Consider the following 26,956-nt stretch of genomic DNA (forward strand, 5'->3'; position numbering starts at 1 on the left):
GTTCGTCTACATGATAAGTACGTTGCATCTATTACTAACTCGTAAATTAAACTCAGTGTGAATGCTGAGTTTAGGAAGGCCCTCCCGCGAAGCAATTACGCAAGTAATATAACATTGTTATGTCAGTAAGTAATATGCAGTATAGAAGATATAACCAAGAGAACCACAAGGTGCATTCTTAAGAGCAATGGGTAGGCCGAATCTAGAAAAGCTTCGACAGTTAAGGTGCACGAGACAATATTCAAGGGGGGTAGAAGAGCGGTCCAGGTGTCAGCCTAACGCTCTGGGAAACTCAGGATCGAATCAAGAGAGGTTCAAAAATCCCCAGGAATTATTCGGGGGGTGGTCCGACCGGATATGTCAGTCCCCGTCCGTGGGCCTGGCCGAACCCATAGTGAGCTTGCTAAAAGAAGCCTTCTTAGTGCTCACAAGGCGGAGAGAGTTTTAAAAAATCCTCACATGGAAAAATAAAAATAAAGAAACGCTTTTTATTCACTTAAATACACAAAAAGTAAAAAATAAATATTTTCAGTTTTCACAGTATTATTGGTATTATGAAACCAAAACTGAATAAGTGGCGCTCATGGAAAGCCATAAAAATTGATGAAAAGTGTAACTAAAAATATGAACGCACATGCTTTTATCTTTGGTAGCATAATACCAGCAATACTGTGAAAGCTGGGAAAAAATTTATTTTTTACTTTTTAATTCATTTAAGTAAATAAAAAGCATTTCCTTAAAATTTGTTTTATATTTTTATATTTCCTACCTTTTATATCAAACACTATAGTTATATATAGAACGCTGAAATATCTAGATTCTTCTTTAATAGCACTTAATTGGGAAGTGGGTGAAAAACCAAGTTGCAAGTTATCTGAACAGCAGACAGTGTATGTTAATAATGATAAAAAGAAACTTATAAAAACTTGAACAATGTGCTTGCATCACTGTTAATTTATCATATTTTTATTTATATTACATAAGAGATATTGCTACTTAACAGGAAAAATTAATTACTTAAATTATTCTAAAATCGATTGCAGTTAGTTGCAAAACTCAATGTAATACAGTAGTTCTTAGAATTTTTAGAACTTATCTTGGGTGTTGCGGAGGTTTTATTTATTTATTTATTTATTTTTTGCCCTATAGGCACTAAGAGGGCTTTTTAATCACACCCATAATGGATTAGGCCAGGCCCACAATGGAGAATCCGTGTGGTGAGAGACAGAGCCATCATAACTGCGGTAGACCGTTCATGTAAAATAGCTAAGCTGTTCGCCTGGACTCGATCCTGGATTCCCCAGTGCGATAGGCTAACGCTTGAATGTTAATAATATTCATAAGTCTAAGTAATCGCAAATCACTTTTTAGACTCTAGACAGAAAAAAAGAGAGATTGGAATACATTATTGAAGTGTCCAGTTTATTACGAGTAATAGTTGTATGTGTCGTAAGTGTTGTGATGATAATTGTATGCCTATGCTTCTTTGAAACTTTACGTACTCCATTTCCTGAATACAAGATTTCATAAGCATATCAATCCGCTACGACAATTCACATTAAATAGCTGGAAACCTTCAATCAATGTAATCTCATTTTGTAATAACAATTAGTCATATCCAAGGTTATTTCAAGTTTAAAATAACATAATTTTGTAACTGTACTGTACATGTCACAATGGTATTCTTAAACGACGTGTTATGAAGTGACATGGCGGATAAAGGATGGTGAGAGGTCGCTCTTTACATTTGAAAACTTTTTAAATAATCGATGAAAAAAGGGTATATAAATACATATTAATCTACGAAATTTAATATGCTTAATTTGATGTTTAAAATTAAATTCTGTTTTATTCTTAATTTATATAATATTTTTACATACAGGTATATAATAATATACACATACAGTATTTAGATTCCAAAGTTCGGAATCCGAACTTCGATACTAAAAGATTTATTTTATATCTGAATTATTATAGTGAATAAATAAATACCTGTTTATCTATGATAATTCTTAATATTTTGACAATTATCCAAACAGCAAGACAATAAAATTCTAGCTCAGAAAGGTTCCTTTCACCGTCATTTGTCCTCCATGTTGTCTATGTACACAAAGGAAAAATGCGAGTCTCAGCCTACCTATTCTGCGGATCGAAGTCAAATTTCACCTATATACATGAATACAATTAATTTTAAACAGTCTGAATGTATGAATTATACATATAGTCCTCGGAATATGAGTTTTAAAATAGAAATAATTCATAGAACAACTTAATAACAAAAAAACAAAAAAAAACTAATGAATGAACAAAAAGTGAAGTTTACTATTAGAAATATCAGTTACTTACAAACCTAAATATAGGTAGCGATGGTTAAGATCTTTTAGAACTATTTTTTTCGTTTATTTTTTATTTTTTAACTCTTCCGCTGTGTAGTAAGAAAGCCTTTTTAGCAGCCCATTATGGGTTCAGACAGGCCCAGTTGTGTTATAATACGCTTTTGGGCGGATGGTGAGGGCCCTGTCCTTCAGCACCTGGCTCAAAAGTATATATTACAATAGAAATATTTGATAAATTTCTAATTACGTGTTACATTTCTATTGTTTTTAAAATAATAATTTAATTTCTTCACCTGAGAAATTTAACTCTTGTCTACCAACCGCCAATGCTTTTCTTATTCGATATTTCAACATTATGCATTATTTATTGTAAATTTAATTTATTAACTTATAATTAAAACTGTTGAATAATTCTTGTGTTTTGCAATCTTCTCCGTAAACAATATATTAAAGTAGACAATAGTGTAATTTATAGAGCAAAGATATTCCCTTTTTCTTGAGAATGATATGGCAATTTTTAACTTTATCGCATGATTTTTTTAAAGTGTTTAAATGGATAATGATGCAATTTTAGTATTTGTATATTACAATAAGAGAGTCAGGGCCGCACTAAGAGCTAAAAAGCTTCTGTTCAAGAAATCGAATGATATCCCTCTTCTGGGATTGTTAACTCCTATCAATGCTTGAATATTTTCCTCTGGCATGTGACTTGTGATGTCACGTGCACTAATGGAATTGGGGCAGTGCAAAAACTAAGATACTAAACTCTCAAACATTCACTGCTTGCATATTTATAAGCAGGAAGCTTATTCATGTTTGAAATGCTGTATTAAATATTTATATGGAGAAAAATACACAAATTCGGAAGAATAACCTCATATAACCTAATAGAGAACATACTGAATAAACTAGGATAAGAGAGGTGTAGTCATTTTCGGCAGTGGTGGATCTAGGTAAGAGTTAATAGGGCTTAAGCCCAAAGTTTCCAAATTTTAGGGCACAAAGTATGTAATTCCTAAATAAACGATAGAACTTAGAGGTGTAATTGCTAAATAAGAGATAGAACTTAGAACTTAACAATACCAATTTAGAAATTTATGAAAGTTAAAAAAATAATTGTAAATTGGTAAGTGTCCAGCACATAACATATGTTCATAGAAAGATTTGAGATTTTAAAATATGCAACTTGTAAAACACATTTGATTTTCAATCTATTTTATGATGGACATTTTCAATTAATTAAAAATAAGGGGAGGTCAGTCAGTATGACCTCCTTTGACTAAAACTGCTTACAGTATTTTAGAGATAAGTTACAAGAGATAAAACTACATTTTTAAAAAAGTTATTATTTAAAAAGTTTATAAAAAAAGGCCTCGAAGAATTCTCAAGTACAAGGCCCTAAGAAAAGTTTGATCCGTTCCTGGTTTTCAGTATTCCTCAGCAGGTCACTTACGTCCTGCTTTATGTATTTTTTTGCATTCACTTTGGTGTTACTCGGTGTGACTGACACGATTTTGCATTTTGATGATTTCATAATTCCCCTGTTTACCTATCTCGTATTAACACGGTGTTGTGAAATCACGTAAAATCATGCGTTATAACAGAAAATATTTTATAATGATAATAAATAAGGCTTATTAATGTGGCCCGTTTAATTACTTTTCCGGCAGCTATATATATATATATATATATAAAAGAGGGAATATATGGCAAACCGTCAAAAAGTGACCCCAAGATTTTTATATTTTTGGACTTAAGGGACCTTGAAACATCGAGAAATACAAAAAATTCAGGTTTTTTTTTCTCCTTGTATTATGGATATTAATGTGTGTATATATGTGGGGGAAACGATTTTGTATACCTACTTTGAAGCTTAATAACTCTTGCGCTTTTGGTAGAAAATTTCTGAAATTTGGCAGGAAGGTTTGTATATTAGGGCGATTGAAGCTATTAAATTTTGGTTGTTAAAGGTCGAGGGGGTGGGGAAATAGAGGGGGTCGCGTGTTATATCTCGAATGAAGTCGAACTTAATAAAAGTTTTACTCGTTATTAGCATTTACAGTTTTCTTTTTATAAAACTCATCTCTACCCTCAAAATTAAGCTTTTTGCCATTATATAAGAATTAATAATATAAAATAAATTTTAATAAAATATCATAACAGATGGCGCCACCACAATATTCAAATTTTTTGCGGGAAAGTTAGCTAACTCGTTGCTGGATTTTGTATGATATCAGCAATAAAAATATAAAATATATAAATAAACAGATAATCTTGATCAAAATTTATTGATTCGGATTGTAGTTTATTAAACAGCGAAAATAGTTCAAAGATTTTAACAATTTATGCAGAATATTTTAACCTTCTCCAAATAGTCTTTTTCCTATTTGCATGTGCACTTAACATAACTGGAACATTGAGTCTCATTTCGATCCTCAATATTTTTCAATCTTTGGTACTTTCCTGGTATTGATTTTTAATATTTTTCGCTCTTCAATACGTTTTCCTTGTATTGATCCTCAATATTTTCTGATCCAACATTTCTTTTGTACTGATCTTCAATATTTTTTAATCTTTGGTACTTTCCACATATTGATTCTCAATATTTTTCAATCTTCAATACTTTTCTCTTACTGATCTTTAATATTTTTCCATCTTCACACATATTCATAAAATGACGAGTTAAAAAAGAAATAATAACAAAGAACTTTGGTGAAATGTTAAATATTAAATAATGAAACAATTTTTATCAAAAATTGTGAAATATCACAAGTTGTAAAATAAAAATCAGTGAGATGATTTCTCTTTGTTGAAATATTCATCAAACACTCCTTCTATTTAGGATCATATCAGCAGCTTTCTCGGCAATCATGATTACTGGAGCATTAGTATTACCAGAAACAATTGTGGGCATGATGGATGCATCGACAACTCTCAATCCTTTCACTCCCTTTACCCTAAAAATCAAAAATAGAAATTTTGTTAAAATCCTTACTGAATTTTTCGATATTTAATAATAAAAAAACAATATAATTTTCTTTATAATCTGTCTAAAATTAAAAAATAAAAGCCATTTTAGCAATTTAAAAACTGAAAATTTGCCTGAGTTCTGGATCTACTACAGTTGAAGTGTCATTCGGATCACCCATTTTACAAGTTCCTACTGGATGATAGAAGGTGAAAGTATAACTCTGGGCTATACACTTTAGGAAATCGTCGGAGAATTTTTCATATTTTTCGCATCCTGGGAAAATTGTTTCGAATGGTTTGGCACCAAGAAGTCTAAAAGGTGCCGTTCTCGCTAATTTATAACAGATCTTCATCCCTGATTATATGTAAGAATGCTGATGTTAATAAATTGAAATAAGAATAATTGAGATATGTACTTTGAAAATTGAATTTACCTTCAACTAACACCTTTAAATCGTCAGGAGAAGAGAAGTATTTTGGATCAATTGTGACTGAGTCATAAGGATCTGCAGATTTTAACCGTATTTCGCCTCTAGACTTTGGCCTTAGTACTATTGGAAGCATAGCTACAGTATCATTTCTCGCGTAGGGTTCGTATACTGTACGCCATGTCTGTAAAAATCTAACGATTACAATCTTATCTACGACTATATAATATTACGTTAACTTTTATAAATAAATTTCATCCTACTTGGGCAGAGAGTCCAACTAGTTTCCTTAGCTGAGAACCTCTGTCTGTTGCTGGGGTATATGAAACAAAGTGTATCTGGATATCTGGCCAGTCTAATGAAGGTTCAACGAGGGGTGTATTAACAAAGGCCATACCTTCTACTCCTCCCAATATTGTTAAAGGACCTACAACAGTTGAAAATAAAACTCTATAATTTCCCTTACAGGATATCAAACCACTAACACCACTAAACTATGCTATTGAACCCAAACTACTAAAAGCTAACAAACCACTTCCGTGATGCAAAAATTGTATAACGTCGTCGTTGGTTAATCTCTCAGGCATTAGTGATACCGGTTGATTAAGAACAAAGTTTACTCCACCAGTAGCTACGTGGTCCTGAAGATTTTTTCCTACCGGTAGATCCATGACGATTGGAATCTGTAGGAAGATAACGATGTAGAAAATAAAGCAAACGGCTAATTTTGAACATTTATAAAAATGAGTTAAGTTTTTACGCTCTAATTTTATAAAATAACATACATTAAATTTATCCAATTCCTCTTTGGGTCCGATACCAGACAACATCAGAATCTGAGGAGAATTAATGGTGCCAGCTGAAAGAATTATTTCTTTCTTCGCCCATGCTAATCTTGTTTTATTTTTATGATCAAAAATCACTCCACGTGCATGTCTGAAGACATCAAACATGATCTACAAAAATATTTAATGCGTATAAGAAATTTTATGGGTTTTCCTTTAAGAAATCGTTCTGTATTAATAGAACGATTTCCTGAAGGAAAATCCAACTGTATAAGGTTATTGAAAAGTCACTTGACAATGTTGTTACCTTTCTCTGAAAAACAATGTAAGGTAGCAAGTCATTGCAAATCAGAATCGAAAGAAAACCTCTGAAAGTTTCATCAATACAGTATAAGGACAAGGTTCAATGCACTTTGTGTGACCCGACATACATCCGTACGGTATTGAATATCACTGATTAATTACCTCAACGTGGAAAAATCGCTTACCAATGGAGGAATATATGCAAAATCCTTGACATGTCTTGGCAGCAGCTCCTTGAATCTATAACACACAATCTGAAAAAGGTAAAGCAGGAACGTGATTATCGCTTGAATGTGTGTCGGGTCATACAGGACACCAAAATCGAGTGTTTATGATCCTTGTGCCATGTAAATGAACCTTCCAAATTTTCTTTTTCAATCTCGATTTGCAATGCTGATACTTTTTATTGTTTTCTAAATAAATAAATTTAAAAAATGTCAAGGGACTTCTGAATGACCCTATACTTAATGCATATATATATATTATTGTAAATTTAGTAAAAAATATTCTACAGATTAATTAAATTTTATACGTTTATTTTACATACTTTACGCTTGAATTTTATAATAATTCTGAGAAAGAAAAAAATAAAAATTATCAAAAAAATAGAAAAAAATGAGATATTTTATTTCGTTATTTCCTTTAATTTTTTTATTAATTTAATTAATAAATAGACGTATTTTAAATATTAATTATTGTATTTTAACGTAATTTTTTCACTTATTATTTATTTTACACTTTAATTTAATAAAATTTTAATATGTAACAAATTCTTCAAGCTTTGTTATATTAATTTAGTTATGCTCTAGTAAAATTATATTTGTTAACAATTGGCAAATAAAAATAAAATATAGACTGTTTATTGACCATTGTAATGTATAATTTCTAAAAAATATAAATTTATTGTTCTTATAATCTATTGTAAACGATTTTAAAAGCAATTTAAAAGTAATTTACAGTTTATGAAAACAAAACGAATAAGTTCATGTCCCATTCATTGCTCAATTTCATTTCATTTTAACCACTATAAAGTCATAATATGTTTCGTCTGACAAGTTTCGTGGTCAAAAGTCAATTTAGTAAAAGAATTAAAACTTGTATAAAACATTAAACCTATTTTAACCCGGAAACTTTTCACATCCATTTCGTATTATAATACGTTGTAATATTGTTTATATTGTAAATGAATGCTTTTTTTTATTTAAAAAATAATATTTAAAGCTCAAATTTTAGTGTATAAATCACACTTTTACCTAAATAATATAATTAAATTGTAAAAGCCTAAGTCAAAGTAGGCAATTAACAATAATATAATTAAAGTTTGATAGGATACGACAGCATGACATGCGAGTGATCTTTCAAGATGCATTCCTCTTATAAAAATTTTCTATGGGGAAGGAAAAGTGCTCCCTATTTAAGTGTCAGACACGTGAGGATACTCCACGTGGCCAGCTGTTGGTGAGGTGTGAAGCCGCAATTAACTGCTGTGAGGGGCGAACTCGATGGCAACTACTAATGTTAAGTAGTTTATGTCACTGTTCGGTGATTAACATGAGTGAGATATAATAAAATATGTTTGTCCTTGGATGAAACTCGATACGTCCTTTCAATAAAATACTATATGTTCTGGTGATATAAAATATCCATAGACACTAATTACTTCAGCTAATGGTTGTTAGGGGATTATTGGCGTCAGGGATGTGAAGGCTATATAATAATTAAATTATTAGTTTTGTTCATAAATATATTTTTATATAACTTTTAGTTTCAGGTTTACAATTTGAATGTTATTTATTAATTAATGAAATAAAATGATCAGTTTACGACTAACTAATTTCAAGTAAATTAATTTTTTATTACCTTTAAATGCAAATGTCTAATAAATTATGATTTAACTGACTTCAAATTAGTTATATTTATGATGTAATAATATAAATTATATTATAAATTTATATGAGAGAATAAGAAATGGCAAACGGATGTTGATTAAACTTAATTACTTACCTGTACTTATATAATGAAGTGAATTATTTTATAATAATGTGGTTTTAAATGCTCACATCATGTAATGGGTTATGTGAAGAATTCTTTCAAAAACTTTGTAATACAATTGAGAAAATTATGTTATTTAAATTACAAATTATATAATATTTTAATAATAAATTTGTATATTGTAACATAATTTAAGTAATAACATATATTATGACAAGTTATATTTATACCAAGAGCTTATAACTTAATGGTAGAGACGATTTTGTGAAAAAGGTTTGTTAAAACTAAAAATAAAGACTGATAATTTATACAGTCAGCAATTAAGGCTTGGTAATTTATATTTACATATGAAAACATTAATCTTATTCTTTTAAGAAGTTTCATAAAAGTTATTTAAAATTGAAGCAGTTTAAATGTTAATTTTCTATTCTCAGATAATTTAAATTATTCGAGTATTTATTTTTCCCCCTCAAGATAATAAATTTGTAACCCACCAGTGGCGGAATGAATAAAGCCACTAACACTGTAGTTTGCATGGAGAAAAGAAACTGCCTTCTATTTAAATGTCAGACATGTAAAGAAAACCTGGAAAACTCCACATTGGCAGCTGGTGAGGCTCGAAACCGGGATAAACTTCCAATGTTAAACAGTCTTATCCATTCGGCCGCTATTGAGTCATTATTTGCGATTGACCAATAGGCTGGGCACGTGTTTTCCAAGGTTTTTTCACGTGTCTAACACCTAAATACGGGCCAGTTTCCATTGAAATCCAATCCAATGAATTTATACAAAAATATATTCTAACATGCAGTAATAATCAAACTATTAGACTGGTAATATGCTATTTAGTGATCGCATCGTCGTACAACAATATCTATTGCATTCATAATTTAAAGGAAGGTAAGATAGTTACCGTACATTGACACGTAAGTATACCTTTCTTACCTTCTTTTAAATTATGCGGTTGTGAAAGTAAATAAGTTTTTAGGCTAATGATTTTGTCCTTCGTAATTGCAAGATTGAATTACACATAAAGTTATATTTAATTACTTTTTTAACAAAAGCTGAAGTGATGATTTCCAAGTTTCTTCTTCCTAATATAGGACTGAGGAAAGCTTTCTCCGTGCTGCATCTCGATCCGTGTCGAATGGTGCCTTGAGGCAAAGAAAACCCTGAAAAATGTCAAAGCATCACACATAATGCTCAGTTACAAGTTCTTAATTATGTTTAACACCTACCTGTTTGATTAGGTCCATTTAAATCTCTTCGCTGATATCCTAGATGTATTCCTGCAGCAACGAATGCTGATGCTGCAGGAGTTTTGAAAGGAGGAATCGAAACCGTAAGCTCACCTCCTTTCTTATGATAACCTTCAAAAAACATAATGTATTAGCTTAATTGAATGCACTTGGATCTAAAAAAACGGTTGTTACCTTCTGATAAATCTCGTAGATTATCATTATCTTCAGATTTCAGAAAATATGGAAAAACATCTTTCCAACTCCATCCAGGAGCTCCTATCTCGGCCCACTGATCATAATCTCTCCTATTTCCTCTAACATAAAGCATATAATTTAGCACGCTGCTGCCTCCTAAAACTTTACCCCTAGGCCACCTACTCCTCTGAGAAGAAGGAATGTGCATATTTAGACAATTATAAAATTATGAGTTCTTCACTTAATTTTTAATTTACAATAAAGAAAACCAAAACGTTCCGCTGAAAAAACGCCGAACGATATTTCTGTAAACGTTTGTGCTTTATTCTGAAGTAAATGTTAAATATATTAATCAATTGTAAGCATTTTTGCTATTTAGATTTTAGGTATGACTACTTACCAATACCAATATAAATACCTACAATTATAGGCATTTTAATTTTTTTTTTACCTGTTCAATATGACCAAAGCAGGCAAATTTCTGTGGCTCTGTCTTGTATCCCCAATCGTGTTCGTTAGTCTGTAATTGTCCGGCATACAAAGGTACATCGGATAGATGATTAGGAAATTCTCCATATTCTAATAAAAGAACGGATAATGACGAATTTTCTGAAAGCCTGTTAGCTAAAACTGCTCCAGCTGTACCTCCTCCAACTGTAATATCGTATACAAAATTTTTAAGTTTAAATATAAATAATGAGTAATTTGTATTTTAGTTTATAATAAATAGTAAATAATAGATGACCGAATAGGCCAGCTGATAAGGTAGCAGCACACCTCTCGAGGAGATTTGTGGGCCTGGTCCCAATAATAGACTTGCTATATGGGCCTCTATTAGTGACCACAGGACGAAATAAGTTTTAAAAAATAATAAATAAAGTAATTTTACATTAAGAAACATAATAATTGTGTATATGACGCATTCTCATCGCACAGTACATATTATACAGTAATTATTAATGTATAAATTAATTATATTTGAATATTATACACTGTAATTACTAAAATAATAAATTTATTTAAAAATTGAAGGTTTTCTCTAATTAGATTTTCACCTATGCTAATATTAATTTACTATTATGCTATACATTTATTCAAGGCTTTATAATATAATATAAAAAAACGTCTTGAAAATAAATATACGACATAAGAATAAAATCGATAATACATCGTAAATTGGAGATTATAGGTTTTATATTGTAATGCAATATTTAGACAATACTGCATTAAGCGTTTAAACTAATGCAAATACAGTCGAACCGCCAATAACGATGATGACTACTTCTAAAGAGTAGCCATTTTTTTCAAAATTATATATATTTCTGAATTTATTGTTTATAACAGGAAGCTAATTCTTTTAATTAATTTAAATATATTTTTAATTAAAATCTTTCGTATAACTTCAGCCAAACCTGTAAAGAACGGCCACTGACAGGAACATAAAAGATGTCCGTTGTTTACAAGTTTGACTGTAGTTATACGAAACATTTTAATTAGTTTTTTTTTTTTAAGTAATTAAATAATCGAATAAAAATTTGCTATATTCTACCAGACTAGAAGCATAAAATTTTTAAAACAAGTCTATAAAATTATTGCTGAAAGTAAACTTACTTATCACGTAATCCCATGTTTTGTCCAAGTCGTAAATAGTTGCTTCTATTGAAAGTAAGTAGATCAAACATAAAGAAAATAATTCAGTGAGCTTTAGAAGGATAAACATTCTTGCAGTCTCTGCCGACGTATGATTATAAACTGACAGACCTACAGGACCACCTTTTTAAACGTCCTTTACTCAAGTTGTTATCCCTGAAATGAAAGTAAAACATAAGCTCGTAATTAAACGAGTTATCCGCACCGAAGGATAACTTAGTTTTTTTTTTCTTCTTTTTTAATTTAATATTTAAATACTTTTCGAAATTTAATTTATTGCTTAGATGCATTCCTCCATTATGTGACTCTTTATGACCTCTGTTAGAAAGTATTTAATTTATATTAATGCAAGTAAACGTCATTTTGAAATCGCCTTGTCTTATAATGACTATAGAGGCCTTCTTAGTCAAACATGCAAACAATTTAAATTATAAAGGAAAATGTTAAGGAAAATGATATAAATTTCCGTTTTTTTAATATAATTTTTTCTTTATAATAAACAACCTTGCATATAGTGTTTAATATGTTTATATATATAGAAGGCATTTAAAAAAATGCTTAAATCATTGGTATAGATAGATATATATAAATGCTATTAAATACTCTAATTTAATGTGTTTTATATAATTATAATAATCCACTTTAGCTATAACCTTAAAGGAAAATTAACTTAAAATGTAATTTTTGAATAATTTTAAACATTTGTCTCTTGATTTATCAAAACAGGCTTACATTACCTAACTTAGAAAATGTGTGTCACGTATACGAATCTGACCCATTTACGCAGGTCGTCCCATCTTCAAACACATTTTTTTCTTATGATAATGATATATTTACAGAAAAAGAAGGCAGTGAATGTCTACAGTACGTAACAAATGAATTTAAAATTACATTTATTTCATTTATTTTTGATTATGATAAAGCTAATAAATTCATCATTGAATGAAGATTCTATTTTATATTATAAAATTCTTGCAGAAGATTACGGTCGGACAGTCCTACTGACCTCTAATGTTTATATTCTAAGAGAAGTTTGCGACATCGAGAAGGATTGAGGATTCTTCTTTATTCAATTTACTGAATGAATCATTTAATAATACACAGTAAAGTAATTTATTAATTTGAAGTGTTCTTATATGAAATATCCCTTATTAATTATTTACAAATCCAAATGTAACTAGAAAAGTGTCTACCTTTTTATATACGCCTACATATATAAGTTTATATTATGCTTCAGACATCTATAAACTTCCATATTTTACTATTAAAGATTTTTAAAATGCTTATATATATGCATTTTTGAGGTATTTTCTGTAATTTTAGTTGCTCAATTTGTATTCACGTCGTGTATTAAAAAGTAATAAAGACAGTATAATATATTTATAAATGTGATATTACATATTGATTAAAACTTGCTTATTTCTGCAGACATTCACAGGCAAGAATGTAGTTTTTATCAATCTCTTAACATGTGGATGCTTGAAGGACATTTAATAATAAATTTATCAATAATTAATATTAATTCTTACTCATTTGAATTCTTTTTAAATTCCTTCCGCAATAAGGGCCTTTTTCAAACTTATCATCGATTCGCCAGGGCTACGTGGAACAACTTAGGAGTTCAGATCCCGACAGACCCCCACAAAAATTGCTGGGATTTTCGAGTTCTTGGATTCGATTTCGAATCTCCCAAAGTTGCGTGTTGAACAGCCAATAATTAATGTAATAATTAGTAAACCCTGATATAGCGTCATTCTCGTAAAGCGCCATTAAATATTTGTAAATGGATTTTACTCGTATATATTGCACCGATAACTTTTTATTATCTGTGATGATAACAATACGATTACGCATTGTTATCATCAAGTTACGTGACATTTAAACTTTGAAATTCAAATTTGTAAATGCACCTCATTACTACACATAATTGTTATTGTTTGAAACATTTCAATTTAACGCCACACTGATCGTAGTGCCAATTCTAGAGGTAAAAAATTGTGGCGCTAAGTCGAGGTAATAATATTATTACGTTAAGTCGAAGTAATATTACGTTTAAAGAAAATTTTTGCAACTTCTATTTGAATGATGTAAACACTCATCACTAATAGTTTACCATTATATTCAGGTCAAAAACTTATAAAATTATCTCATTACTAAATGCATTTATAAAAATAATATACTTTATACGAGCAATAATTGCTTAAACTATAAGATAACTATTTAAATGATAATAAATAAAATTATTAATCGTTATAAATGTTTTCACGCAATTTATGACACAAATTAATTACGTAACTGTATAATTAATTTATTAAATCAACGCTAATATTGAAAAATATTTTAATATATTTAACTTGCCGGAAGGTGGAATATTTATTTATGTAATACTCATTTAGAGACCCAACTAATGGGCGAGTGGATAAAACCACTGGACACTGGTAGTTAGTCGAGGGTTCATCCCTGAGCAACGAGCTGGCCACGTAAAGTTTTTCAAGTTTTCTTTATCTGTCTAACACCTAAGTAGGGGTTTTTTGGCCCAAACTTAGATGCAACGAAAAATATCCATTGCAGCTAAGTGGGACTTTCAATAGGAAATGCCCATTGAAAGTCCTTCCAGGAGGAATCCTCTTGTCCAGGTTTTGCTTTGCCGTATCGTATAAAACCAAAACGATGAGTGATGTTTTGTGAGATAAGAAAGTTTAATTCCATAATTCTATTTTCAGAATTATATAAATAATTTTATTTCCCTAAAACATACCTCTGTACTTTTCTAGTAATTTATGAGGCTTGCTCTACGGGGGAACAATTGCCACAAAACCCTTCTATAAAGCAAGTCATTTAAAATTAATAAATACGAAAGTATGTAAAGGAAAAAATGCCTAGTCTACTAGGTGACCCGATAAAAATCGCCCTTAGGTTAATCAAAATTAATTAAAAATCTTCAATAACGAAAGCTGGATTAATAAATTTTATTAATGAATTAAATCTTTATTAATTAATAAATTAATAAAGATTTTCAGATTAATATTCTTCCAGTATTTTATACCTTGAATATGTAGATACTTGACCTACAAAAAATCTAAGAATTTGATTTTTGACCCTTTAATCATAATAAATCCACATCAGTTTGTCAGATGAATAGGGCTTACTATAGTTATTTAGTTCAGCGTGATGCAAAATTTTTATTTATTCTAATAATTTTCTGTTGAATGCTAACTAATTAATTAATGAAATATAGAATACAATCTTATTTTGTTAAATTTGAGAATACTTAAAAAGAAATTCCTATATAAGGTGAAAATATTTCATAAAATATATTTCGCAACATCATAAATGACATATAAAAATATGGAAGCGTTAAATTACATACAATTCCATACAATTCCAGAAATTGTCTTTTGTGGATACGTGACAAATATCACGTACGTTAGAAAATCATTAATTTTATATAGGTCTAATCGAGATTATAATTGGATTGGCCTGATGAAATAACGCAACGCGTGGGCGATCCGCCAAGTTAGGAACTTCCTAGGAGGACGTTCTGTAACAAATTGGTCTCTATTTAGGTGTTAGACACGTGAAGAAATTCCAGAAACTCCACGTTGCCAGCCAGTTGGTCAGGTGTGAATCCAGTATTCAATGGCTTTATCCACTCGCCCACTAGTAGGCTAAGATTATAAACTGAATAATTGTATAAGAAAGAGTTTTAAATATTCACTTTTTCATTTTTTAACAGAGAATACCTTGAAAATTAAGTTAAAAAAAGATTTTGGTCCAGAGGACTCTCACTTCCCGAAATGTAGATTGTAATATAAAATTTTCCAAGGTGATGTAAAGGCAAAAATTTGTTTTTATTTTCTTGAATTATACTTTTGCTTCTAGGAATCAGAGCTTTTTTTAAACTCTTTCCGTCCTGTGAGCACAAAAGAGGGCCTCTAAACAAGCCCATTATGGGTTCGACCAAGCCCACAATGAGGCTACCGGGTGGTGAGGGACAGGGGCCTACATACATGGCCGGATCCGACCGGATTCGATCCCGGAGGCTGCCACCAACTGTTTTTTCAATATTCTGCCTATTAATGCATATTTTCTTGCTTTCGATAATTTTATGGATTGTAACTACTTCTCTTTGCATTCTCTTAAGATCTTTTCAAACACGTTTTTAGAATTTCCTTCAAATTTGAACTGAGCTGTTGTAATTGAATTGGCTTCGTAAAGTATCATTGATTCAATTGACGACAGTTTTCAAAATCCAAATATGCTTAGAGGAAAATCATCGTATAGTTTTAAATGCAGAATGTGTATTGAAGAGTTCGGAGGAAATATGTTCTAAGATGGTTCTGTTCTTCTCTGCCAGCCATGCGGCAAAGCTGTTGCATGTGAAAGAAGGACACAAGTGCTTCAACATATAAACACAAGATTGCATAATCCTGCCGTTGTACGGTCCACTGGTAGACAAAAACGGTGTCTTCTCAAACATTTAAGAAAATCTGATCATCAGGATAAGTTACAATTTTGGTATGACTTATGCAAAGCGTTGACTGCCGCTGACAATTCAATTCACAAGCTCATCAATGATGTACGTAAGAATTTCCATAAGAAACATGCAAATGATAAAGTACCAGACAAGTCTATTCTTCAAAACAATTTCACGGTAACGACGTAATTCTTTTGAAGATACGACGAAACTATTAATACAATTAGAACAAATACTGAAGGATAAAATCTGTGGTTATCTGGTGATGAAACCATAGTATAACACTGTTAATGTAATAGTTGGTATGCTTGATAGTGCCATTGAAAGTGCAAAAGCAGCAACTAAAAATATATATTTGCTCCATACTATATTCATAGAAGCAACCAATGATTCAACCATTATGAAATGCATAACTGATGCACTATTATAAACGTTCTAAAATATCAGTTGCTTTTGAAGGCTGTGTATATATTCAAGCTAATATGTAATCATCATCTTCGTGTAAGTGGAATTTTCATTCCGATTGCTATTCTAATCTCCATTATGAAAATTAACAGCCGTAATTCTCGACAGTCGGGTGGCTGCACGGTTAAGGTCTACTGTTCTGGAGGACCCGGAATCGAATCCGGGCGGTCGAGAAAATACAGGATTTTCGGGAATGGTCTGTCCGGGATATGTCGGATCCCGTTTCTCATGACCCGGACATCCCATAATGGGCCTGAAATAAGGTCCTTTTACAGGGCGGTAAGAGGTGTGTGAGACCAACAATGAAAGGGCCTGCCGGTCCTAACCGATTGTTCCCATTGTAGGCCTGGCAGAAACCATGACGGGTATGGAAGAATGGTTCTCTGAATGCTCACAAGAAGAAGGCATGATTCTTTATCCTTCTTCTTTTTTGACTTGTAACATTCTTATCTTGAGCAATGATTTCTTAATTACTTGTGTTTTATAAAATGACCCATATACAATATTTTGTCGTTTATTTCTCTAACCGGGCCTATTTTAAAATTTAAAACCATTGTTAATAACATTTTTGGTTCGTAGAGTTCTTTCATAAAAATTTTTTTATTGATAGTGTAATCTGCTTCAACATGACTTGTGACTGGCATTAAATCAAAAATATATTTTAAAATGTTGTTTTACTACGCAAAATCATAACATACATTGACTTAATATTAGTAATATTAAAACCCCTTCTTGTCCGCGCGAATTTTAAAAAAAATCATAATTAATAATTAAATTATAATTAAAAATAGTCAAAACTAAAAAAAAACGAAAGAAATGTGTTAATTTTGAAGAAAACACTTCAAAGTACAATTTCCTTTTTCTCGCCTTAGCGCGAAACTTGACACTGATGAGTCATTGTTTACACAGCTGGATGACCTTGAGAACAGCTGGTGTCGTGTTTCGCGGGACATTCTCATGAAACTCTCGGGAGGAGAAGGGTAAAAAGTAGGGTGAATACTAGATGGCTGGATATTTCAAAACTTTTTTTTTTAATTACGATTTTAATTGAAATTTCCGACCCCCCCGACTTAATTAAACGTAATTATAAAAAAATCTATTAATTAAAAAAATTAAAAAACTATTGGATGTTGTTTTTTACATCAGAAAATAGCTTTAAATAACTTTACCGAAGTAAAATCGGTGCGCTAGAAGTTTAGAAGGATAAATAAAGTTCTATAAAAAAATCCCATAAAAAAACAATTAAGCGTTAATTGCCCGTCATTAAGGGTTAATTAAAATCGCAATAAAATTTTTTCGCGCGGGAAAAAATTTTTCAAAAAATTTGGGGACTGAAAATACATCCGAAAGTCCAAAAAAACATTTTTTTTTCGCCGATTTTTTTTCTCCGAGGGTCTAAAACACCATTTTCTGTGTAACGCTATGTAAACCGATCGAACTGAGTTCGATTGCGGACAGGAAGGGGTTTTAACCATACTGTTTGACATAATTCTGTATAACAACTTTCAATGAAAAATCTATGTCGAATCGATAAACATAAATAAACATGGGGTCGACACAATAGCGCCAAAAATAGTACACAAACCTATTTGAATAAATCCGGATAACTCTGCGTGGCAGCCCGTTTGTGAGGCGCGAACCCACGACCAATCTATCAGTGTTCAGTTGTTTTATCCATTTTGGGATAGGCACAATATTAAAGTAATTTCTTATGACGGATTCATAATGTAGATTGTCCTCTGTGCACTTCTCCATCACGTCCAAGAATTCACAACCCAATTATGGAGCTCTCAAAAAGGTACAGTCTTACTGTCTCTGCAGCAGGTCGTGACTGCATATCTTTACATAATTGTTAACATTTTTTGAAGCTTATCCTATAAGTTATAAATCACATTTAATGCATTATTTTTAACAAAAATAAAAATTGAATCAAAGACTAATTCCTTTGTTTACGGTAAAAAAAAAATTGTAATAATTGATTTTCACTTTTTGCCCATTGACTTAATGTAATTTATTAAAGCAATTACTTCCTTATACCATTAATAAACAAATATATGCAGGGTATTATTAACTTTCCTCGATAACATAATTGTATTTTTGACTTTAATTTTTTCGATTCTTGCGCTTAATAAAACAAAAAAAAAGCACTTTGCTCGACCTAAACTAGCTTTTATATAGTTTTTTTCTTTTTCTTTTTTTATTCTTTTTTTGGACCGACAAACAGACTGCCTAAGTAGTTTATAACTGCACATCAGAAGATATTATTATCAATATGATTTTCTTGAGGTCAATTTCTCATCACTGTCAGAATATATACATTAAATTCTGTATTTTTTATATTTATTTAATTAAAATTGTTTATAGACTTGCACATTGAATGTTTTAAAGATTATTTAAAGTTATAGATTCTATATTTTACGTTGAATTTTTGTAGAATTTCATTTTTTATGGCTTTAATTTACAACTATGCATGAGAGAATAGAGCAATTTATTATTGCAACAAAATTTAATTGCCATTTTCGTTTACTAGGTCGCTTTAAAAATTGGAAAATCGCGCTCTCTTCCTTATTATTTTACTCAACAATGCGAAACGTCGCTTTCTTCATTGTCTTATCATATAATCACGAAATATTCGAGACATTTTTTTAATTATCCTGGAAAATATATAAAAAACTAAGAATAAATTTAATAATTTATATTAAATTTTTTTTTAATTTTAACAGATTTCGAGGTTTCTCCTTAAAAATTAATCAAAAATAAATTTAATTTAAAAGGTAAAGTAAGCCAAATTATAACTTTAATAAGCCTCATTAAAATGCATATTTGGTAAATATAAGTTTTAATGTAATTATTCTTTTATTTTTATTCCCAGGGACATAAACATTTTAATCTATCTTTAATTTACCTGCCTTATACATGAATACTTTCCCTTATTCCAAGCTTCTTCCTATACTTATGTTACTCGATTCTTCTTGTTTATATATTATAATAAGTGGAGTAATGTTTATATATATATATTATTATAGTAACTTTTACAGCTCTAGTTTCTTATGCACGACTATAATATTTGTTACAATAATACCTTGCAGGCCTGTAGTGACTTGGAATTCCTGAAGCGAAACAAAGCATCGATACAGTTTATTCACAGAAGGTCACTGGATTATAAATATCCGACAAGTAGTAATATAGAAGGTAATCCAGTATTTAAATATTAAATTATTCAAGGATTATCGCAGCTTATATGATAAATTTGAAGATTATTATTGATAATTTTACATAAAAAGTGAATGTTATTCTCACCTGAATTCTTGAGAAAATCTTTCTCTAAGATACTTTTAAAATGATCTGATATTAATATTGTTTGATTCAACTCATCTAGATTTATGCGGCTATGTTATGAGTATGATTTTGAAACAATAATTTAAAAAAATATATTTATATTTTTTTTCTTTCTCCAGGTTAAGGTGACTGCATAACTAGTTCAGTTATACAGCTGTACTATTAATTTTTAAAATAAAAACTAATCTATGCTGTTGTTTTTGTGTATTTCTTACTCCAAGTGAATTTAAAATGATAGAATTCGATCGATTCAATTGGTTAATACTTTCTGTTAGCCTACTAAAATGGATTTTTCACCTTCAACTATATACAATTACTCAATTAGAAAGTGAAATTAAACTGTAACCTGGTGTCAACATGTGAGAGAAGCGAAGAGTGAAAGTTTATCCTAATTAACTACTATAACAATATATTTTAATAATATTATAATGAATAATAGAATATAACAGTGCAATTTGAAAATAAGTTTTCCTTTAATTGATTGATGCAAATTTATCTCAAATAATATATTAATTTAATATATTAATTACATATATTTAAAAAATAACTTTTATATTATGAAAATTTTAACATGCCAAAAAAAAACAATTATTTAACTATATTTATTAACTTAATTGGGATAGAATTTATAGTTCAGGTTTAAAATATTATAAAAATAAATTTGTTTTAATTATATATATTAAAATAATGTAAAATATATATTTTAAAATCTTTTTAAAAGCCATTTTTAAACGAATTTATAAGCAAAATAATTCAAATAGACCTTCAACTAGTCTTCAATATCTTCAATATCTTCAATATCTTCTTACAAACGCCTACTGTACTTTTTTAAAAAGCAACTATTTTTTAATTAAAATCATATTTTTAATTAAAAAAATATATAATTTAAGTCAATTTTTTAATACTGAATTTTAGAAAACCTTGAAACTTTCACTTAAAATATTACGTGTACTTTTCTACATAACAACATTTATGTAAAAAATCATTTTATTACATAGAAAATAGAAAAGAAATGCTATAAATTATAATATTATATATGTCACATATACTAAATTAGTATTGTCTAACTTCTGTTTATTTATTTATTATGCTATTCCCATAGTAAGATAATTTAATTTCATTGATTCAATTTTATTCAAATAGTTTCGTCTTTGCATCTTTTGTACCCACCAGTGGACGAGTGGATAAAACCACTGAACACTACTAGATGGTTGGGGGTTCGTCCCCCGCCAACATGGAATTTTCTGGTTTGTTTCACGTCTGTAACAATTAAATAGGGAGCAGTTTCTATAGAAAGTCATTCAGGAATATTCAAAGAAAAGTCTTTCGTATTCAACATCTATCTTTCGAGGCGATAAAACACCAGCTCTTAGGGGGACACTGGTTTGAGTTTGATCGGCTCAATGATTTTTATGAGTGACATATTAAAAAGCCTAGTTATTTACGAGTCGTTATCTCTCTTTGCAGGTCTGGCTAAATATATGAGGGGCAAGATTAATAGCTTTATTCTTGCCTTTGACTTATTTAGCCAGGATCCTACACCAGAATTTTGCCCCTCCTATATTAATTCATGTTTGTTTTTTAAAATATCTAACAAGTAAATATTTAATTTTTTTTATTTTCTAAGCTTAAAAATACAAACATGGTAAATTAGGTAAAAATATTAAAGTTTATTAAGTTTAAAATTTTGAAATTAAATATAATCCGGATAATAAACGATTAAATTAATATGTTTATATACCAGTGAATAAATCACTTAAATTATTTTAATTACCTTTAATTAACCTTTCATTATACGTTTACTATTGACTTTTCTGCACTTTTATTTTCATCAGGAAAGAATCTTACGGATGGAATTGCGTATAGCACGCAGTTGTTTATGGAAATTTTAGTGCATTTTACTTAAATTATTACTAAGAAAGACTTCTGAAAACAGGCAAGTTTATTAAATATTTTCAAATTTAAACACCAGTCCATTAATATATACTTAATTTAAGTATCTAGTAGTTTGTAGTGATTCAGGAGATAATGTTGAGTTATTATTACGTGACCTCGGCTAGTCCAGCAAACTGTTAATTCGGCAAGGCTTTTGGGACCGAGCGTGTCAAATAAACGATTATCTAGTGATATAATCATAGATAACATTCAACTCTAACGATATTGTTGGATTTACATATTTTCTGAATATAGGCTAGTTATAAGTATATTTAACTCAAATATTAAATAATCTTTAAATTTTATACGGTTTATGACATGACTGAATGGATTCGTAACACAAAGAATCTAATTATAATGAGCCTTAGTTGTTTTCACTATTAGGACATGCGTAAAATGCTTCAAACTAGCATACAATTAATGAAAACTGATGTCTTGTTTCAAATTACTCATAGAAAATCAGGAAAAAAAGATATGCTTCAAGATGATTGATCAGACATCTGACTATTACTGAAAAGATAAAATAAACTTGAAAAATATGTTCTTTGTGAGTACTAATTATTTATTAAGCAAAAAACTCTCACCATATCTTGGCTTCGCCGAGAACGGATCATCCTCATAAACATGAAAAAGAGAATTCTTCAGTTACCAAATGTATGATTTTGCATTGACGTCAAACCACGTAATTTCAAACTCAAACCTGTGTGTATACCTCGCTACAATATATATAATGTTTGAAGATTTTCAGTTTAACACCACTCGATTTAGTACTAACTTTAGAGGCAAACGAATGGTGATGCTAAATCGACTCTTAATTGTATTTATCGCATAATTTCTTCCATTCTACCTCCTTCGTTTTCATTTCCTGTTGACCACTCCCTTGGCGATTCCTTCCTTGGCCTTCTTGTTTTTTCCATGTACTGTATCAAAGCGATACAGTACTCTGTCATTATTGATAAAACTCTTTTTCGATCAATTGTTACGACATGACCAATCATTTACTCAATCGTCTCATCTACTTCTTTCAATTGTATTAATTGTTTTCAATTGATATACAGTAATTGAAATTTTGCTCAGTCTTTCTTCACTTCACTTTAATAAAATTAATTTTTAAATTAATTTATGTTTTGAAAAAGATCTTTCTGCAGCTGAAACTGTCAAAGGTGTTGTAAGGTTGTAAGGAACAAGGTTATGCAGTCGGAACTTCAGAAAATCTTGAGAAAAATGAATAATTTAACACAAAGTACTGTCGTCTTTAATTTAAAAAGGATGCAGATCTTAGATCGTTATCATTTTTGATTTCATATTTCTAACCGGAAAGAAACGTTATTAAGTGAGAAATCCAGAATATATATCATCTTTATATTTGTTTTTCAGTTCTTTTTCTCTCTCAAATACATTTTTTAATGATTTGTTAAAACTATATTTAACGGATACGGATTCTTAAGATCGACATAATTATTTTTCAACTGACTACTTTATGGCTTCTGACCCTAGTCTATAGAATATGTTTACTTTAAAAATTATTTTCATTATCACTAAACTTTCGGTCTTTATACTGCTTCTTGTTTGCTTTCTTAGCATCTTCTTTCCCTCTAATAACTGTGCAATAGCTTCACTGTTGTGTCAAGCATCATTTACTCATTTTAATTCCTTAGAAGGAGTTAATACACTTTTCCAGGTAGCTCAATAATTTCATTTTAAGTGTAGTGATTCAGATAATGGACATCATGTTTTCTTTCTAATAATTATTAGGAAGAAAATATATACTATCAGTTATTTAAGAGTGTGTTTTATAATTTTTAATTTTTTCAATTAAATTTTATTACTCATTTAGACATGTTAAGAAACTAATTACTATGTTTAAAGAAAATGATTGTGGTAAATTCGAACCTTCTTCTAAGTGTTGCTGTCGCTTACATTTTCATGCATGAAATTGCATTTTCAAAACTAATAACTTGCATTTTGATTTCTACTCTTTCAGTTTTATCATCATAATTAATTTCTTTTAAACGAGAAATGCATCAAAGTCTGAATAATTTTGATGTCCTTTGTTCTTTCTGGTAGATGATTGTGGGTTTGCGCCTGACTAAGCCACGTGAAGTTTTCAGGAATTTCTTCACGTGTCTAAATATGAATCAGTTTCTATGGAATACTTCCATAACAGATTGCTTACTCTCCAATTCAATCGCTACTTTTATGCTTGTGCTATTAATTTTAACTATAATTGACTAACAACAACTTTCAGAAAACGTACAATGCAGTATACTTTCCTTGTACACTATTACTATAATCATTATGCGAACATATCATGGTAACAACACTATCGAATCTATTGAGTGTTAAATTAACCAGAAATTAATTGAGCAACGAATTCATTGGCCTGTGACAGTTGGCACTGAGATCGCTGCCAAATTATATGACATGTTATCAAATAAAAGTGATTTTAGAACTAGATTTACAAAATGAAAGCGCAAAAATAACTAAATATATATATTTCAAAACTATTTTCGATTACTTAATTATTTAAAAAGATCTGAAATACTTTATTAATGAAAATACTACAAAAATTTCGAATAAATCGCTATATACTGTACTCCGTATAGTGGTTTACTAAACTTTTATTTGGAAATTTATTACATTTTTAGAATATTAAGGAAATAATTTAACGGGAATTTGAGTATTATTTCTACAACATCAAATTAATAAATATCTTAGATTTTACAAAAAATAAAAATTCTTATGGCAGATAAAACAAGTAAAGATAAGGCAGGCCCTAAGAAAAATTTATGAATATGGCACCCAAAAAAATTAATAACTTTGTTATACTTGCTACTGGCTCTTGACGAAGCCGAGCGTGTTCTTACGTAGACAGTTTTCTTTATACACTTAAAACTTTATTTGTTTATATGTAAATTTACAATTCAAGAATCTATCAGATTTGGGTTCTAAGAATATGAATTGCCTGTAGACCCTATTTATAAACAATTCCATAAATGGGGAGAGACCCTATTTATGGGGCTGTATACAATTGCTCTTCTCATTGAATTTAAATTAATTCATTTTATATTTAAAACTTCTGTATTAAATTTAACTGATATGTAGACTGATTAAAACTAGAGTATATCTACTCAGAGCAAACTGCGAGAGAATCAATGGGCAAAACGTCATCATAATTGGACGTACACTTACCAGATCATGAGGAATACCATTTTCAATTAATAACTAGTTCAAATACTTACCACGGGAGAAAAATGGCACTGAAAGCGAGGAAAGAAAGTGAAATTTGTGTAAGGCCTTGTCAAGTTCTTTATAGTTAACCTCTTTTTTTGTACCGCATTATTTGTACGCTGCTGAGTATGGTTCATTTCTCAATCAGAAACAAATCTTGTTAATTCTGAAGTAATCTTTTTCCGCTCATAGCGACATATTTCCTCCTATCGGTGAGTTTTGACAACTTTTTATTACCAAAATCTCTTACACATTAAGTATTTTAACTATTTTTTATTACATAATTTAAAATGTTTCGAATTTAATCTTTTAATGTAACAAACTGATTATTCTTTCGTATAATTTTAAAAATATTTTTACGTAATTAACTTTTTAATCGATTTGTTCAGAATTCTGTTAATAAAATAGACATTTCTATAGAAATTTTGGGGAGTTTTCTGTGTGGATTTAGTGTGGGGGGACACGATTTTGTTTACTTTAAAGCTTAACAACTCCTGTTTCTTTTGCTAAAATTTCTGAGATTTTGCAAGGAGGATCCTGTATTAGGGAAATTGATGCTATTAAATTTTCATGGTTAAAAGCCAAGAATATGGGGAGATAGAAGAAAGGCCATGTGTTATATCTCGAGTGAGTTCGGACTTAATAATTTTATTTGTTATTAGTATTTAGAACTGTTTATAAAACTCATCTCTATCCTCAAAATTAAGTTTTTTTTGCCATTTTATAATAATTAATAATACAAAACGTTTTTTAGTAAAATGTAATAACAGATGGCGACACAGGCCGTTTTAAATGTTGCGGCCGGGAGAGTTACGCAACTCGTTGCTGGATTTTTTTTTATTAAAGGAAATCGTATATTAGACTTATATTAAATAGTGGTATTGTACATGAAAAAAATTAACAAATGCCCATAATTAATGAATTTTAAGAAAAATTAATTAAATAAACTTTTTAGTTTTTTTAACACAGGAAACTCAGTTTTCACTTATAAAAATATTTTATAATTTTTTTTAATTTTTTCAGTATATTTATGTTAACAATATTAAACATTTACAAAAGTTAACAATGTGAATCCGTCCGCAGAAAAATAAACAAATTCTTCTTTAATATAATACATTATTTTTTTAATAATAAGCTGAAAATATACGCGATTTAATTAACAATCAATCAGAATATACAAAAGATATTTACACACAAAATGAATGAAAATAGCAACACGCCAAATGCCCATTTATGTAAAAGTAGTCCATTAATTATCAAAGTTTAATAAATAAGCAACTAAATATCAAGAAAATATTTTTGTCAAGTGATAATATTCGTTAATATAGTAGCATAGACGTACTTTTTCTGGTGCCATTTTAATTAAATTTAGGGGATTTTAATTGTTATCTAATACTTGTGGTGCTTCTGTATTAAAATAATTATTCAATGAACTTTCTGTGAAAGAAGAAATAAAGAATTATACAAAATTATTTTTATAAATATAAGAATTAATTTTAACTTGTCTCATTATTTTCCTCCCAATTACTATGAAACTTGATAGCTCTTACAACAAAAGATTTACTAATTTGCTTGGATTTTATATTTAACAATTATTATAATAATCAAT

At 29.6% G+C, this 26,956-nt stretch overlaps 1 protein-coding gene across 1 annotated transcript; it reads right to left on the reverse strand.

The window, feature by feature from the left end:
* Positions 1–4,605: 4,605 nt before the first annotated feature.
* On the reverse strand, positions 4,606–25,485 carry LOC136986030 (glucose dehydrogenase [FAD, quinone]-like). The gene is made up of 12 exons (XM_067283478.1): positions 25,359–25,485; positions 11,862–12,056; positions 10,702–10,904; positions 10,248–10,437; positions 10,053–10,184; positions 9,865–9,986; positions 6,520–6,690; positions 6,267–6,417; positions 5,998–6,161; positions 5,741–5,918; positions 5,439–5,661; positions 4,606–5,293 (listed from the first exon to the last, which is right to left on the reverse strand). The coding sequence occupies exons 2-12, from the start codon at positions 11,968–11,970 to the stop codon at positions 5,158–5,160; spliced, it is 1,779 nt and encodes a 592-aa protein (XP_067139579.1). The 5' UTR covers positions 11,971–12,056; positions 25,359–25,485; the 3' UTR covers positions 4,606–5,157.
* Positions 25,486–26,956: the final 1,471 nt, after the last annotated feature.

This window comes from Centruroides vittatus, unplaced genomic scaffold, assembly GCF_030686945.1.
Source record: "Centruroides vittatus isolate TY-2023 unplaced genomic scaffold, ASM3068694v2 contig_988, whole genome shotgun sequence".
Lineage (NCBI taxonomy): Eukaryota > Metazoa > Arthropoda > Arachnida > Scorpiones > Buthidae > Centruroides > Centruroides vittatus.

Bases quoted from the DNA above. Each gene is read 5' to 3' on its own strand.
- LOC136986030 (XM_067283478.1), bottom strand. From the start codon at position 11,970: ATGTTTATCCTTCTAAAGCTCACTGAATTATTTTCTTTATGTTTGATC. The intron at 6,162-6,266 runs GTTTGTTAGCTT...CAACTGTTGTAG, and splicing joins ATTTTTGCATCACGGAAGTG to GTCCTTTAACAATATTGGGA. The intron at 5,662-5,740 runs GTAAATTCAATT...ACATATAATCAG, and splicing joins TTTAAAGGTGTTAGTTGAAG to GGATGAAGATCTGTTATAAA.